Raw genomic sequence first — 18,100 nt, 5'->3', positions numbered from 1 at the left:
CCCCAGTTACAGTCACCTTCCTATTCAGCATGCAAAACAGAGACCCAATTTCTCTTTGATATTAAAAACTGACAAGAGATCTTATCATGCTGTAAAAGCTGCCCTGGTCAGCTACTCTCCCTGCAGTGCACTCAGGTAAATTTTATGCTTTTTTAAGAAGGTATGATTGATTGTTAGGTTTTTTATTATTTATTTATTTATTTAATAAGTTAAGGGGCTGTATTAGCCACAAGGTCTTAAGAACATGAAAATATTTTTAAGTGTTACCAGTTTCATTTTAAAACTTGAGAAGTCCTCAGCCTATAGGGACTAGAAAAGAAACTAGCAGTGTGTGTAAAGAAGGACAGTACTTAAAGGATGAAAAGGGAAAAACAGAAGTAACCATCTGACTTTTCGTACTGCTTTTGCCATTCTTTGGGGCAGGCACACACTTCCTTCAAGGAAATCATTAAGGGTGTGGGTTATGCTCACAGTTTTGAAGTTTCCTTTAATACTGTACTACGTGAGCTGTGTTTTACAGTTCTGAAAGAAGTCAAAGGAAGGCACTGCAGGCAAGCTTTAAGGGAACAGTTTGTAAATGCTATTGTATTTCCCTTTGATTCAACAGATGTGAGTTTGGCCCTCAGCCTCCCATTTTTTCCACTCATTTATGTCTTATGATGCTCACTTATGCAGAAGTATCCCTGTATTACCCCATGTATCTGCTGCATCTGTCAGACTGGAAGCTAAGAATTGCATTAGCTTGTCCATAAGGCAACATTTCTTTCAAAACAGACCGGAAAATCCAGGGTTTAATTGATCCCCATCCCTGATGTGGCACCTGTGTACTAATCTGAGGGCTTTGTATAGGGTAGGAGGAAGTGGGCAGCTGGGGATGTGAAGGAGGGGTTTACACTGTAATGCTTGAGGGGGGCAGATCTGGAGCAACACAGGGTACTGTTTTTCCTGATTGTGTTCCTGTCCTTGGAGGATGAGAGCAGGAAGCAGCCTGAGGCTCAGTGCCTTTGAGGATTTACCTGCTGTGGCGTCATCCTCTTTCCCTTAGGTTTGCTGGAACCGGGCTGTTCCCTAGCAGTGAGCTGTGCTTGTTCCTTGGGAAAGCTCAGGTGGAACCAACTATCTCTCCCTTTGTTGTTACCTTGCTCATTTTGTCCAGACCTCTGTTGAGGCCAGGGATTTATAACTCACTGAGCCAGTAAAAGAATGCTCCAGCAATCCAAGCTCCAGAAGAGGTGAAAGATCTGTGCTTGGATGGGAGAGTAGTGAGTATGAGAAGGACAATAGTGGGAATAAGTGAAAAAGAAGACGAGAATAGATGCAGGGCTTGGGGGGGGGGGGGTGGTGGTCTGTAGGCATTTCAGTTTTGTTCCTGCTTCATGTGTGTGTTTTGTTCCTTTAGTGGGTGTAGGGAAGGGACAAGACATGCCTGTCACTAGATGGCACACTAAGCACGCCTGAGAGCAACCAAAGACCTGCTGGGGGCCTTTGCAGTGGATTTCACAGCACATGGGGCTGCTTAGCTATTTGTTTTAAAGATTTTTTTTTTTTTTTTTTTTTTTTTCTCTTGCGGCAGGCAGGATAGTCCTGCCTGTTTTGCTGTGAGGCCCCGGTGACCCAGGCAGCTCGGTCCTCTCCTGTCATTCAGAAGTAGTAAGAATCAGATATAAGGAAAAGCGAGACTGTACTGAACAGCAAGATCTTTCCTTAAACCTGCCTTTCTCTATAGCTTCAGTAACTGCTCATTTTCAAAAGGAAAGTCTTAAAGGCTTATTAAAATGGTAAATACAACAATGGAAGTCTAATAGCCTACAGCTGGGATACAAACAATGCAGTTAGAAGGACTGCCTACAGCAAGTTGTGATGAGAACAGTAACATGCTGGGATGTGCACTAGAAATCAAACATTTCACTGACTCTTTAGTTAGTTAATTGTGCTCTTTTGCATGTTGTACATTTGACCACAGACTATGACAACGCATCTCACCAAATGAATCTTTTTTAATTACTGATAAAACGCCATGTTGTGTCAATCATTCTTGAAAAGAGAAATTTCATTTAACATTTTGAAAGAAAAATTCCATTTGTTTGCATGTTTCTGAATAGAAATGGTCTTTAGCACTTCCTGAGGAACTCATTCCCCATTAAGTGATTGCGCCTGTTTAATATGATTTGGATCTTTATGAGAGCATTAGACTCCTACTGGGAGTCTCAGAGAGAATTATAGAAGCAATAATACAAAGTTAGCATGCCAAGTGTAGTGATGTGTTGAATGGTGTCCGTTTGCTCCCAAAGGGAAATTTGGGCTCCTGTGTACCTGAGGGCCCCATGTCTCTTTACAGCGGTGGAGCATAATCTAGGTTTGTGCTAGTGTAAATGAAAAACAGACTTTGGCTGCTTGTCACTTAGTCGGGCTCATCACACTTTCCCTCACAGAGTGTTCACAAAATGAAAAAATCCAGGTCAGTCTAAAGCAATCCAGTTTACGCTTCTTCAAAAATTAATTTTTCTTCATCCAGCTAGTTGCAATAGGAAGAGAGTTATTTGGGGACAAATTAAACCTTACTGAGATGCTACAGATGCTGTTGGGAACTGAATTTGAATCAGTAATGGCTTACCATTGTGAATCAATGTAAAAGAGCAACAGCACAGGAAAGGAATGTGTTCCAAACACTTGTTCAAGAAGTAAAGTCAGGCATGTACTGCCCAGTTCTGCCACTGGAATATAAAAGCTCAGCCTGCAAAACCCCACAGCCATTATGTAGCTCCTCCTACTCTGCTGTACTCAAAGTCCTTTGCAAACACTGAGTAAATAAGTTCTAAAATATGTTTGTAAGCTGTTGTAATAACTCAAACAGTGAATTTTAGGACCTGGTCTGTTGCTAACTTGGTCATTGCTACCAATGTCCAAGAGGAGGGACTTCAGCGGGAATACAACTGAGGGACACAGTAAGCCCTGTAGCCATGGCACGGTCCTGTCAGAAATGTATTCCAGTTATGTTCACGTGTATTCTTTGACTTCTTGTAATATCTCCAGTGCCATTTGGAATGTTAAGTAATGGAATCTGATCCCAGCACAGGAGAGGTAAATCTAGACTAGAAGTAATTCTCAGTGATGCCTGTCTACTTCTCAAGGAATGCAGTGGAACATTTTTGCATAAATATGGCTTACTCACTGAAAAAAAGTTTTAAATATCTGAAAATTAACAGTGTTGAGTTCAATGTAGACTTTGGGATGGAAGCAGCATGGAAAATCAGAATGTTCTTTGGAAAATCAGAATGTTCTTCCTCAGTATTCTGTAAACTAAACAGCTAGTTAATTTAAAATGATGTTGTGTTTAAAATTGGCCTAAATTAAATTTTATAATTTAATGATAAATTTTTAAAAAAATTCATTTTAAATCTGCTAACATTGAAAAGGGTAGCACAAAATTCTTCCTACAGCATAAAATGATGCTTTGATTTTAATTTATCTGAGAAAACTTTTTTTGTTTGTTTAGGTTGATCTAAACCAACATTTTCTGTATTTTTAATTTTGTTCAGAGAAGTAAAAAATTTGCATATCACTGTTCCTTTTAACAAAACTCATATATTCAATATACTCAAGTTGCTTATAGTAAACATTGTGATACAAAACAAATTTGTTTAATTAGTCTGTGTAGAGAGGATAGAAGCTACATTTCCATGCCAAACCCATGATTTTTCCTGTGTTTGCAGACTCATCAGTCAAAACTGACAGAATGATGATTTGTAAGAGCTGCAGCTGACAACTTGTTGAGCCCCATTTATCTGATTTGCCTATTAACTGCTTCAGTACTGGCAGGCCAGTCATCTACACAAGTTTATCTGGTCCCTTAACACTGCTGAAGAATCTGGCATATACTGGTCCTGAGTGCCATGGAATGGCACCACTTTTGCATAGAGTAGGTGAATTATAAAGAGGAGAGACAGCAAGATTCAGAATTCCTTTGTGTTTACATTTTATGTAATGTTTTAACTGTAGGATCCATACACCACAATGTCTGGATTACGTTCAGGACTCATTTCAGATTTCAAGCACACCCATATTTGGGTGCTGTCTCCTATAGCCTCTCTTGTCTTCTATTTCCCCTACAAATTTGTACAGTAACCAATTCCCATCTAGATCAGCATGTCTAAAATCAATAAGCAGAATACCCTCAACAGTGGGTATTTGACAGTGAATGATTTGTGATTTTTTGCAGGGCAGCTGTTGCTGTCGTCTTCAACAACACTTGCTTGTTCAAAGAGCTTGCTTTTTGTCTTGACTGCTTTGGCTCAGAGAACCTTTCATAAAGTCTTACTATATTTTTCATTTGTCTTGGCTTTTCTCTCTCCTCCTTCTGTTTTCACAGTAGTTTCTTCAGGCACCCCACACATCAGTACCATCTTCAGAATCAAGAGGGAAGTTAGGCTGGAAACATGCTTCTCTCTGAAAATGAGTTTAAAACAGCAATCCTATTTCAGGCAACCTCTTCAAAGCAGGTCACTTTCCCTAGTTTTCTCAGTCATAATCTTACATTTTCCCTATACCAATCAGTTATTAAAGTGTGTACGCTGCATCATACTCAGTTGCATTCAGTTAGGATATCCATTATAGAGAGAAGATGGCAATGAACTAACTTTCTTTGATATGGCAAGCTGGATCCCGGTTTACCTCCATCCCATTTTGCAGGAGTATTTGCGTGATTTATTAAGGCCAGGTTTTCCCTCTTTCCTTCATGTGAATGTGAGGAAGGTGCAGTGTATGTCAGCTGTGAATGTCACTCAATACTGCCTGTGCCAGCATGTCTGTGAGATACTGCTTTCTTGTCTGGATCACTGGCTGTCAGTTCAAACCAAAGTGGCTGAAATAAACTCAAGAGCTGTCTTTGCCTTTTGGCTACGATCACTCCATTATATTAGTCTCTGCCATGCCCCATCTCTGTCAGGAGCCAATATTGTGCTCTAGCACAGCAATGCAATTTGTGATCTAATAAGATTTTCATTCTGCTTTACCCTCCTTCAGCCTGTGCTCCTTCATGTCATGTAAGCAGACAAAGTGAATTGGCAGATAACTGATAAATGTCCTTTTCTTGGTTTCCTTCTTAGGACTTTTAAGCTGCAGTGGTTTCATCAATGAAAACAAACCACAAATGTCTTCACACAGGTCTAAAAGTAATCTCAAGGCAGGTAGATAACTAAGTTTTCTCAAGGAACTTCCCCATCTGTTTTTGTCAGAGGTCTCTATGTTCAGCCTGAATCCTTCCTCATTACCCTGTAGGAGTGGGGAGTTTATGCTCTTCTTGTTGGGACGGAAGCAGGACTTCTGCACTCTAATGCACATAGTCCACATATCCATTTCCTAAGAAGAGACAGATTTCCCTGTCTGCATCTTTTGTGTCATGTCTCTGTACACCCTGGACCTCACCCCGGCTCATCCCTTCTGCAGTGCTTCTCCACTTGACTGCTTTTGATGATAGGGGTTTTTTGTAGCGATGTCCTGACTGATGCTTTAAAATTGCAGCTGGCTGTTTAATGTTAACTGAGTGAGTTACCAGGCAAGCAGTGACTCTAACTTCAGCTATGATGATGATGTTTTCAAACTTCCTCCAACTAATGAGTCATTAAAAGTAGTAATAAAGGGGTTTGTTGGGGCCACATGTCCCTTGGAAACACTCAGCCCATGCTAATTACAGTGGGTTAGCAAAGAGGTCAAAGCTGATGAGTGTGTGGGAGGGGGCACAGAACAGTAATGGTGAGAGGAGTTGAAAACAGTTGCAGGAAATGTTAATTATACAGCTTGTTCACATTAACTTTCCCCTCCCATTGAAAACAAAGCTCATTTTGAAGACACTTGTAAAAGTTGCTCTTTAGGAATCAAAATACCTTATGTCTCAATAACTGGTAACATGCCAGAAATGTAAAAGTGCAGTAGAGTAAACAAAGAACTAATTTGTGCATGGTTATTTCAGTCTCAATTAAAGCTGGAAATAAGATTTTCCATGACTGTGGTGCCACATTAGGGCCAGTACACAGCTTTGCTCTGTGGACCTAATCCAGATTCTGCAGAGGACAAAGGAGATTTTTCCACTGACTTCCATGACCTTTGGACCAAGTCTGCTATTGATTTGTTATCATTCCTGAAGAGCCACAGACTGTCTTTCTTAGAGACAGATGGTGCACTTCATCAAGGAACTTTGCAACTTAAAGGCCCTGTTCTGCAATTATCAAAATGCACAAGTACATTTATGTGTGTGACTGAGCAAAGCTAGTAACGTGTAGATGTTTGCATGGATGTTAAATTCTAATAAAAGATTACAGTGACAGGAAGGTATACAATAAAAATAAGATGATGAGAGATGTGCAATTAACAAACTCTTACCTTATAACTAAGTAGTATATATCTGTGTAGTTCATGTTGCTAACAGATTGCACTGTATTTACTATTCAAAGCAGCAGAGCATTATAGTATAGAAGCTGGTTCTTTTCTGGTTGGTCCCTTAGCCAAACTCCAGAGCCAAAAAGTTTTTATGGTGTAGCTAAATCTGACAGATACATAACTTCAGAACTTGTGCTTATGTGTGTTTCATAGTCACAAAACTGTCAAATCACAAATGGCAGGCAGTCCTCTGAGGATGATGTCTGTAGGAGAAAGAATGTTGTACTTGAATAGTGGTATATCTGCAAGACTGCAGAAGACAGGAAGAAACTCATTAAGAGAGGTGAAATTTTCATGCAGATACTGAGAGGAAATGTACTTTCAATCAAAACAAAAATCTGGACAAATTTTATTGGCAAGATTGAAATATTGGTTTGAGTTACTTAAAAAATGTAGGAGAACTCTTAAAATATGTAATCTTTTTTCCCCAATGAAAACACTCTCCTTCCTTTTCTTGAGTGACAGTCTTTTATGCAAGTAATGATTGAGTAATTTTCTCCATTGAAAGTAAATGCTAGCTTTTGAAAGTTTTAAAGGTAGAATTTAATATAAAATGGAGAAAACCAGGATTTTTGTTCCCTTTTTGTAAATGGTCTTATGTTTCAAAAAATGCATGGGATTAAATAAGGTTATTAGATACCCACCAGGTGCAAGTGCTAACCTACCTGCAAAAATTGAATTCGGTAATTAATTTTATTCTTTCCTAGGTTGCACTTGTAGCTCTATCTCCAGGTCTTTTCAGAGATGATGTAGCTCCATGAGCCATGTTTAGCATAATCAAAATAATCATGTAGGTGCAGGGACCCAAGTATAAAAGAGAACTACAACTAGCTATAATTAGACAAATATCTGTGGAGGGCTAAGAGCATCCCACTTCATCCTCTTGGGATTTCTGTCAGGGCTGTCACTTTTCTAGCTACTTGGTAATGATGGTTGCATTTTTATGGTGCCTCAGTAGCAGATTTGCTGGCTAAGAGCATCCTACTTCATCCTCTTGGGATTTCTGTCAGGGCTGTCACTTTTCTAGCTACTTGGTAATGATGGTTGCATTTTTATGGTGCCTCAGTAGCAGATTTGCTGGCTCTTTTGACTGTTATATACATGGGAAATACAATGCAGAACATTGTCCTGTATTCAGTTCTGTTTCCAGGGTCATCCTCTTCGAGTTTGTAGAATTTTCAAACCCAGGTCATTGACAGAAGCTCAGGACTTTTGGCTCATGTTTCAGTCACCAAATTACTCTGTTTTTTGTTCATGGACATGTCAGGCCAGCATCAGGACCTGTACATGTGCTTCTCTGAATGGAAATCTGTCTTGTCCTTTAAACTGGCTACTGGCCTACACAACTTGGAAGGGGATCTTTCACATGTGATCCCACCCCTGTCCAGGAATCCCTGAGAGTGTTTCTGTCATTTTCCAGAGACCTTTTGCTGGAGTAACAAAGTTGGGGTTTTTTGAAGTAATTGAAATGGATCAAAGCTCTCCCAGTATCTGTCTACATTGTGCCTCTCCCAGCCAGGCAAGTGTATTTTCAGCAGCTCCGAACTGAGGCAAATTTTAAAAACTGCAGGCATGATAATAGTGACGTGATAAATCTGATTTACTGTAAAGTGCTGTCAGCTCAGGCTTGGCTTTTTAAAAAAAAAACAAAACACAAACCCAACAAAGCAAAACAACTCAAAACCAATAGAAATAATTCCTTAAAAATTATAGTAGTGATAGCCTTGCTTTTAAACAGATGACTAGCCCCTGGCTGAACTTGGCATCTGAAAATACTGGAGCACTCAGAACCTAAAATACAGAAAATGGAAAAATTAGACTTACATAAAATCAGTTGTGCTAGCTTTTCACTGGCTACACCTTTCCTTTTCAATAAGTGATTGATTTATTGATAATACAGGGCATCTGACATTTATTCAGAGTGGTGGATTTTATAGGCAGTAACCTAATAGCTTGAACCAGCTGTTTGTAGCTGCACATTAAAAACTTTGACCTTCGGCTTTCATGCTTCTCTCCCTTTCCCACCTTGGCTTTCTTGTAGCAGCCACAGCAGCATCCATGTCTTGCAGGAGCTGTGATGAGTTTTTGCTGTTGCCCGTGTCTACCCACTTGGTATTTTTTTCTTTCCTGTTTTTCACTTATTTTGAACATTTTGTAGCAAGTGGTGGTGGTCTTGTGTGGTAGTGTTCCCTGAGGTTTAAGAAGCATTCATTCATTGCCAGAAGTGGTATATGGAATGGTATTCTTTAGAGAAATCTTTTTTTCCCTTATAAAATGAAAACTGAACATTTTAAAAGGCATCATATACAGAAAGTGTGCTGAAGGAATTTGAAGTGTATGGAATGTTCCCAGCTACCTCCTCTGAGGATTTCTTCAGCACTTCTTAATTAGAAAACCCCTGACAATAGAAGAGGTCTGCCAGTTGTCACATATATTAAACAGCCTATTATCTCCAAAGTTAGAAATTGTTTGATAGTCCATGTTATGTGTTGATCAGCCTGGGAGCATCTAACTTCAGTGAAACTCACTGAGATGATTAATTGTTCTTCTTCAGGGTAACTAAATCATATGGCAAAACTAACTTCTATAACTGAGGAAGTGCTCTGAGGCACTGAGTGGGGAAACAATCGTATTTAAAAGGAGCACTGAAGGCACTTAATGTGTCTTGATAGTATTGAGAAGGATGAATGTCAGTAGAAAACGCACTCATTTGTTTATAAAAAATAACATTCTAGCGAAATATTGACATGCCTTTTGAATGTACAAGAAGTGATGTGAATAACTCAATAACTGCGCATTAATGGCAAAAATCAGTAAATCTATTGTTTAGACCTGTGAACAGGAAATCAGACTTCTAATAAAGTTCCCTGTGAACTAGATGACAAAGTTGCTTTGGGTTTAGCCCAGATGCATAAGTTTGTGTGTCATAGAGGTGGAAGATTTAAAAAGGGAATCTATCTATACGCAAATCATCCTTCCACTAAAGTAGCAAAACAGTTTTACATGTGAACATGTGCTGACCACGAGAATGCAAGGAGATTGTGCCTAGAAAAATACCCTTTGATGTTAATTTATTTATTTTTATTTAGCTTGGGTTGGGTTTATGTTTTTTACTCTATTACAGTATGTTTGCAAAACCAATAAGGACACCCAGAGTTGACTGTTGATGTTTATTGAATCATTCATATCAAATAAACACTTTTGGGAGTCTGACCGTGGAAAGTAAAAGCATTCCTTTGAGAGGAGAGAAATCAGAAATCCTTATTGGAAGAAGAGGATGTCTGCTCGTTTCATTTTTAAATATCTGAGGAGAAGTCATGATTTCAAGTGGCATGACTGAAATGTGGACACACCAGGATGGGAGTTCTAGTATGGGGTATATGCAGTCAGGTTCACAACTTGCGGTTCAGATGCTCTGGGATGAATTAACCCTTTGCACTGTGCAGCCTCTTCGATGAAAAGGGATTTTGTGTGCCAGTTCCAAGTCAAACTATGAAGTCAGTCATCTAATCTGTTCCAGTTGGAACAGTTCCTATCTCTGTTCAGTGCTTACTGTCTGGACAGATTGTAGTATGCAAGGGTTCAGATCTCATTAATGTGTCATTTAGAATTGAAAACCTATTCAATTTCATTTTGAAATAATTGGCATATATGTTGTTCTTTTTTCTCTGTCTCTATTAATTTACTGATTTCACTGATGTGAGAGGAAACCATGTAATTATTCCACTTTAGTAGCATCAGAACAGATATTTAAGAGCCTGGTTTAGTCATTTGGGAACAGAAAATTGGACACACATAGTGGGATTATTCTGGGGTCTGGGCCCATAAGGAAATGAACACTTTTAACTTCCTAAAGTAAGGGAGTTGAAGACCCTCAGTACTTGCCTGTCCCATTCAACTGGGTCCTTTAGTTCCTTTAAGTGTGTGACAAAGCCATTAACTTAAATGGAAACATTAATGCACTGAAAGATAGGTGCAGAGGTCAGCAGCAGGAAGCCAGAAGGGAGTGAACAGAATTTTTTAGTGATCTGGCAGTTTACTTCACTAAATGCAAATGATACACAATTATTTTCTCATTCCTCTGTTTCACTCTCCCATGCTGATCTTTTTCCTGGGTGCTGACGTTTTTCTTCTACCCTGTCTTTGCTAACATCTACTAAATCAAGCAACAAGCTGCCTTTGTTACAGGTGAAGGACTCCTGAAAGTTGCAGGGGCCTGCATCATCTGAGCTGTCAGAATCCCCATGCCTTTTTCCAGGGTGCTGGCGTTTCTCACCATATTGGTCATTTAGGTCTACCTCATCATTCCAGCCTCTTTTGCTAGGATGCTGGTGCTTGTACATCAGATACCTTCTGCCTGGATGCTGTCTTTTGGAGAACTCTTTCAAGTAGGTTAGCTGTGGACTGGGGGTGTCAGCATACTGATCCAACAGTGACCTTCTGCCAGGATGCTGTCGCTTTTTCAGCTCTAGATAGCCATCAAGGTCATCTTCTATCTCTCTTTTCCCTGGATGCTGCCTCTTCTGAATGTCTCCATAAGATGTGTCTTCCTCAACATCTCTTTTTCCAGGATGCTGTCTCTTTTCCAGGTCACTTAGGTACTTTTTCCCAGGGTGTTGTCTTTTGGAAAGCCATTCTGGCAGAGGGGCGTTTGATTCTGTCCAAGGAAAAGAATAGTATTAATGAGCCCCCATAATCCTCACTAAGGAAGTTGAAATGGGAATTTGTGGAGTTCTGTGGTGCAGGATCATAATCTGTTGCTCGTTATGCCCACTTAATTGCACAGTTAACTGTATGGTCTTGAATTTGATTACTCTGGATGGCATCTGTCAAAACAGTTCTGGCACATTTTTAGCAAGGCTGGATTGATACATTAGAAACTAGCTGGAGCCAAATGGGAAGACATGCAATGACAAAGCCTAATGTGTTGATTGAGGTAAAGGGAGGTGAGTAAAAGATGTTGAGCAGCTGGAAGAAATCAGCTGCAGAAGCTGGGTATGGGGAAGAGCTGGAAATCATCATGAGACAGGGAAAGGGTAGGGCTGAGACATAAGTAGAAGCAGGGATGTTGACATTTGAAAGCCAGCTCAGTATTTCCAGCTACCAATCATAACTCTATTAGTATCTCTTACTCATTCTTAAGCTCTTTTTAATATTTCAGACATGACCAACTCTCAGCATTTTTGTGAAGAGGGAGGAAGGCTTTTTCTATGGGCACTATGGGGCCAGCTCCTCTTTCCACTCTGAAAGGGCTCTGTGCTCCTTGTTGGTGGCAGGCACCTACATGCTGCTTCTTGCAATCCCTGAGTCTGATTTGCTTGCGCTGCTGTGACTAGTGAGAGTAGAGCATCTGCAAGCTAAGAGGCAGTGAACACTAGAGCAGCCTCTGCATTCCCAGCCATGGAAAAGCCCACCTCTGTTGGGGTGTAGAAACCAGTGGGTTGAGGTAGTAGCTGACTGGCAGCACTCCCACCTCCAATTAACATTAAGTACAGGGTCCATAACTGGGGAATGTCCTCCACATTTCCTCTTAGAGCTTCCCTAGGGAAGTACTTGCCAGACAGGCAGGTTTTCTGTGACAGGCTTCTACCTTCTTATTATGCAGCAGCTGCTTAGCGATGGTACAGCATTGCCCAAGTGGGGTGATCTTAGAGAAGAAAGTGCCTTTTGAGAGCTCTGTGTCAGGGTATTGCGGCAGACCTCCTATCCTTCCCCTCCTCTTAGTTACAGTAATAAATATATATATATTAGAACTTGGGAACTGTACATTGGATCTAATGATCTCAGCCAAGTACTATGCCAGCATCACCAGACGGATGTCCCTGGTGTTATACATACCTTTATTCATCTCTTCTTCCTTTTCAGCTTTCTTGAGGACAGACTGAAGAATGAGGCTTTCAGACCTCTGCAGGATGTCATCCAGGGGACTTCTTCCCATGTTCTCGCTTCCCTCTGGAAGAGGCTGCCCCCCGTTGAGGCAAGCACCACACAAGGTCAGGCAGAGGAGTAGCAGGGGCAGCTGGATAGATGGCATTGTGGGACAGGGGTTCCTGCAACTTCCATGGGAGAGAGAACAACAGGGGAGGAGGATGGAGCAAACAAACCTAGCAATAATAGCAGTATTTCCAGACACTGAAAAAGAAATATGGCACTGCTGTAGGGATTGAAGTCTCTTATGAGGGTCCTTCCTCATTTCTGTTACTAACCTCTCAGTTTATTTTATATTCTTCAAAGAATCTGTAAATTCTTCATAATTAAAACCAGGCACTTGTTCATTTTTCTGGCAGAATAAAAATGAACATTTTAAACACCTAACTTCCTGATGCACAGATAGTTCTGAAAGCCAGTGATTTTGCTTTGCCTTCTGCCAAGAGGCAAAAAATAATTTCCCTCTTGAACTCTGTGTTAATTGTTGCCCCACATGAGGTACATACACATATACCTGTACTAACAATCTCCACCAGGCAATTCCCGTGCTAAGGGTTCATCTTAAAATAATACTGGGATTTGCAGCACTTTCATTCCACCTTTAGTTAAAGCCCAACTTTAATAATACATTAATTTTTTAATATCTATTTCTATACTTTTAAAGTCGCCATGTGTCTTTGTATTTGTCAATATAATAAAATAGCTATGCTCTGTTGGTCAGGGAGATTTCTTGCATTGGGGAAGCACCTCATAGTTTTTTTCAGAGACATAATAATAATCATACCCTCTATTACCTCTTGGCCAGATAGCAAGTGTTTTTCTATTTCTTCTAGCTAGAATTCCTAATGCACTTATCATGGATTTATTTTCCAGTAAGCAGAGTTCTTTCAGTAGAATGGAATACATCTGTAATACTAGTATAGCAGTCATTCAGCTTAATTATATCTTCAGAACATAAAAGAAATGCACAATTTTACAAAGTTCTATAAATTTTTAAAATAGAGAATGCATTTATTACCTCTGTTATTGACAGGTTTCTATCACTTCTGATGAAGTCCTTGGATAACAGCCCTAAGACTATCACATAGGCTATTTGACTCAGAGCAACCTTTAGCAGGAAAGTTAGAATCAGCTAAAAAAGAAATTATTTGGTAAATTACCTGGTTTGTAGTTTCAGATTTTTGCCTGATGCATCTGCCAAGAGGTTGTTTAGTCCTTTAAAGCTGTTTGCACATCTGAGCTTCAAAGTTGTCCTTTTTCTGCTACAGACACACACAGTATCCAATAGAACTGTTGCTAAGTTCTCTTTGGATGGCTTGTGCCTCCGTACTTATACTGTACTGCCTCTGGACCCTTTATGCAAATAGCTGTGAGGTAATTTAGGTGATGTGTTGTTTTCTTTTTTTTTACTGATGTCAGAGATCTGCATTTTGGATGCATTTTAAAACTCTGATAGTTATTTGCCGACCTCCGTATATCCATGCTCAACTCCCAGAAATTGCTATTTTTCCATTCTCTAAAGAGATTATGTTGAATTTTATGTAACACAGCATAGAGAAAAGGCGATTTTTCTCTGCTTAACAAAAAGAAGCTTGTGTATCCTCTATTAAGCAAGCACTGTGGAGTAAATGCAGAGAGGTAGGTAATTTATTAAGCTAAGGAAGAAAAGCAATGAAAAAAATATAGTGGATTATATTTAAATAAGTTTATACGATGGGTTCTTACTCTGAATGACACTACACAGTTTTTGGCTCACAATTCCATGTTTTCTTGGCATAGGCTTCTCTAAGCAGTACATTAGAATATGGGGTGCATAGCATTAGATGTTAAAACATAGTTACGTTGCTGCTATGTGCTTCAAAAAGCATTATGCTATTGTAACTAGGAATAGGACTCCCTCTCTTTAACCCATCTGTCTATTCAAGATATTATTCCACACAGTACTACTAAAAACAGATCATGCAGGGGGCACAGATAAAGAGCTAGTGATTCTTTGATAATCTTAGTGATCCTGATGACAATACGTAGGACTAAAACTGGAGTACAGATTGCTCACAGTATTGAAGCAGTTCAGGATTCTTTTATTGTTACTACAAGGAATGTTTCAACCAAGTGAAGTCAATGTTTTTCTGCTTTCCCATTTACTACCAGTGTCATGAACACAAAACCACCTTTCTATGTCCTTCTCATCACTGCCATCAAAATGTTTAAGTTAAAATTTGTCTTCAGCAGTAAGTAGCGACAAAAACCAACAACCTGTCACCATGGCTTGAGAACAGCTTTCTTGGTAGGACACTGGCATTTTAGCAGCTGTCTGCCACAGTCTGAGACAGAAGGCATTTTGGGGATACTCCTAAGAACACTGCACTTAAAAGTGGATCAGTTATGCTTATAGGTAATGTGGATCCTCATGTGGCCTGTAAAATTTCCTTAAGACAAAATGCATTTTATGTCTGAACAGATGATGGAAATACCATATAAAACTAAAAAGTGGTGAAGTCAATTGTTCTCTATCAACATGACTTATGCATCAGAATTTAACAAAAAATGGTCATCTTACAGACCTTTTTTTCCCCACCCCATTCAACTTGATATGATGGATCAGAAAATACACAAGAAGAATCTTGCGTTCAGTTCTTTGGGAAATGAAAGCTGGCTTCTTTGGGGTGACTTCAGTGGAATGCAGCTGTTACCTCAGTCTTATTCCATGAGAGTGTGGTCATCTCCTGAATTTTGTCTGAATATCTCAGGAAAAATGTATTCGTAACTGTGTATAGATGTGCTTTTTGATATTAATTACCCTGCTGTAATTTGTGAAGAGTCTTAGATGTCAGTGCACTTGTTCCAGATTTGCAGTGGGGACAGAGACTGGGGCTTACAGCATTATAGCTGCATTTGTAGCAGTTATATTTAAAATGGAATATATTTTCCTTCTTATTTGGATTTCTAAGGGAGTTTGAGACATCATGCACCTTGTGTGCAGAACACATCTATGGCTTTATAAAGATGTTGTCTTTGCCAATCTAAGACCACGTCAATATTGTTTTCCTGAGCGGGCATCAGAACCAAAGATCTGCAAGGCAATTAAATTCAAAGATCAACAGGCAATTTACTATAGCGGGCCAGTAAACAATGACTGGGCAACTAATAGTCCCTCATCCAAAGCAAAGATCCCTGTAAAGACAGTTCCTGTGTATTTTTAGTTTTAAGCAATGCACTAGGACTTCCCAGGAATCTAAAGAATGCCAGAAAGTGTTTTAAATGCCTTCATTAATACCAGAGTTGCTTGTTTAACAAAGCGATAGCTGTTTGTAGCTTAGCCCCAGATTTGCCCAAACAAAATGCCTAATCCAAAGTCCATGAAATCAGCCAGATTTCTCCTTTAAGTGGGGTTAGCCTTAGAACTTGTCTGTGTCTGACTTGAAATGATCCACATATTGAATTGAATTTTAAAAAATCCTCTCACACTTTGAAGCATGGCTCTTTGAAAACATAGATGGGAGAAGAGAAGGTTAAACAGCTGAAACACTTTCACATATACAAAATCATATAAGCAAATTAACTCAAGGAACAGCTAAGAATTTGATATTAAAAATAGCCTCCCATCTGAATGTATTTCATCTTAGCACTGAGTGAATGAGTCAGATTTCACTTGTGATACAGCAGTTGCCATACTGAATTTCTCAGCTACCTAGAAATGCTAGGATAGACTTACGCTTTGGAACTTTGTATGACTGCAATTTAATAAATCTGCATTTGCCACGTATCTCTAATGTGAAAATTCTCATAATATGTAATTATGAGCTGGAACTAATTCTTAGCAGGTAGTTCTCCCTCCAGTCTGACATTAATCTGGACAGCATAGAAGGCTTGCATGTGTAGCTGAAGTTTAGATACAGCAGGAGCTGCTCCATGCAGAAGCCTCTTACTGAGTCTTGTAATGCATGTGCAGTAATGGCCAAATGCATGAGACTGTGCAGTCAATGTCCTGTCTGTCACCTAACCCTTGGTTATTTTCTTTTTTGAGGCTATCCAACCATCACAAACCAAACTGTGCCCCCTGATTTCTCTAGACAAGCTAACGGGTCGTCTTCTTCATTACACTATTTCTAGCATAGTCAAATAATAATGCCATAGATTTGGGAACTGCTATTGCATCAGTCACAATGAACCTCATGAGGAATTACATTTACTTCACACTAGTTGCTTGGCATTTCCTGGGTGTAGTAACTCTTTAAGATCTCTTATGGTACAACACCTGAGTTTAAAAAATTAAGGTATTGACCTATAAATTAAAGTGGGCATTGATGGAATGGGAACTGCATTTTTAAACATGTCTTTAGGAAAGTGAAACAGAACACCGAAGTTGTTAAGTATTCTGTTGCTGGCTCCCTACAATGCTTTCTTCATAAGCTGCTGAAGCCAAGCATGCCTTCTAAATTAAAAAAAAAAAAAAAAAAAGGATGTTTTCATCATGTGGTTGAAGGCTTCAGTAATACTGAATAGCTTCTTAATCTTACTTTGTTACATTTTTTTCTTCAGTTAATCACATTTTCTCTGTTCTTTTTAACATAAAATATTTGGAGCACATTAAGCATTGTGACTACTATCTGTCACATAGAGTTTATCTCTTCCGCAAGGCACAAAGTGTGTGAAGTAAATTGGCTTGTTTCGGCAGGATTTTTTTTAAATTAAATTGCATGGATAGCTAAATTGCTATCTATGTATTGTGAAGAAGCAAGGTTAAAAATTGGTCTTGCCCTTGAAGCACAAGGTGGGGTTTGTACTGATTGTTATTTTCCAGTGGAGTTTATCCACAAATCTTGAGCCAATCCCTTAATACCAATGGGAAGTTCTCTTACCTGCAGAGACCATCAGGCAGCTGAGAGCAGTCAGGAAGTTCTGGAGTCAGCAGATCTGAGCAGTCTTCTTAATGCATATGTTTGGGGCATTGGTTCCTCAACAGCCCTGCTAGGAAGCTGGTCTCAAAAGTCAGTGGAATTTTTTTTTTTTCAGCTAAAACATATTTACAAAGCATTTAAGTTTTGAAAAAGCATCTTCTGACAGAAACTTGTTTCTGTGGTACATCCCCAGTCAGCTCTTGTGGATGGGACGTTCTTACTAAACCATCAGCTCCAGCCCTCTAAATCACAAATAGAGGAATAGATTTGCCAGATAGGCAATACCTTCAGTCCCAAAATCTCTGTACTTACAGTTACCAATACCCCCATCCCAGGCACAGCTAGTGTCAGACTCTGGTCAAAATGTTGTCCAGATATCATCCTGTTCAATTTAGCATTCACATTTAATCAGAGAGGCATGAGGTGACTTGATTACTGCGTTTATGTCCTTACACAAGGAGAAGATAACAGCAGGGTGTTTTCTGTCTTTATGCTGGTAAAAGCATAAGAAGGATGTTGCTTGGAGATTTAGAAATGAAATTCATTTTCTTTTGGCAGGACAAATGTTTTACTAAGACATTTGAGGAAAAACCTTTAGGGTGAGAAGAGTGTTTTCCTCTGAGAATGCAAGAATCTTGGTGGCAGTAGACAGAGATTCTGCTCTGTGGGCCAGGATCATCAGGGCATCTCAGCAACAAATTCTTTGTCTTCATAGGAGTACTGAGATCAGTGTTTCCCCAGCATATAGCAGTCTGAGTTCTGGGAACAGAAATACTTTAGTCGAACAATTTTTTAAAAATCTGATTTAAAGTACCTGGGTGAAACTTGATTAGATT

The 18,100-nt window shown here is 39.4% G+C and overlaps 1 protein-coding gene and 1 long non-coding RNA gene across 8 annotated transcripts in view; one reads left to right on the top strand and one right to left on the bottom strand.

Moving 5' to 3' along the window:
- The window catches only part of LOC128137157 (uncharacterized), a 57,522-nt gene that overhangs the window by 1,285 nt on the left and 38,137 nt on the right, over positions 1-18,100 (top strand). For all 6 annotated transcript variants that reach the window (XR_008233581.1, XR_008233576.1, XR_008233580.1 and 3 more), the window contains exon 2: positions 12,301-12,428. This is a non-coding gene — a long non-coding RNA (uncharacterized LOC128137157). The remainder of the gene's footprint in view (positions 1-12,300; positions 12,429-18,100) is intronic.
- TRH (thyrotropin releasing hormone) lies at positions 9,599-16,778 on the bottom strand. Of its 2 annotated transcripts, XM_052777864.1 has the most exons (3): positions 13,524-16,778; positions 12,274-12,491; positions 9,599-11,092 (listed from the first exon to the last, which is right to left on the bottom strand). In XM_052777864.1, the coding sequence occupies exons 2-3, from the start codon at positions 12,467-12,469 to the stop codon at positions 10,509-10,511; spliced, it is 780 nt and encodes a 259-aa protein (XP_052633824.1). In that variant the 5' UTR covers positions 12,470-12,491; positions 13,524-16,778; the 3' UTR covers positions 9,599-10,508. The 2 variants fall into 2 exon arrangements, with proteins under 2 accessions (XP_052633824.1, XP_052633823.1); XM_052777863.1 differs by lacking the exon at positions 13,524-16,778 and having other exon boundaries at positions 12,274-13,342.

Source organism: Harpia harpyja, chromosome Z (genome assembly GCF_026419915.1).
Source record: "Harpia harpyja isolate bHarHar1 chromosome Z, bHarHar1 primary haplotype, whole genome shotgun sequence".
NCBI classification, from domain to species: Eukaryota; Metazoa; Chordata; class Aves; order Accipitriformes; family Accipitridae; genus Harpia; species Harpia harpyja.
The sequence above is the reverse complement of the archived record's forward strand: the minus strand, read 5'-3'. Positions and strand labels throughout refer to the sequence as shown.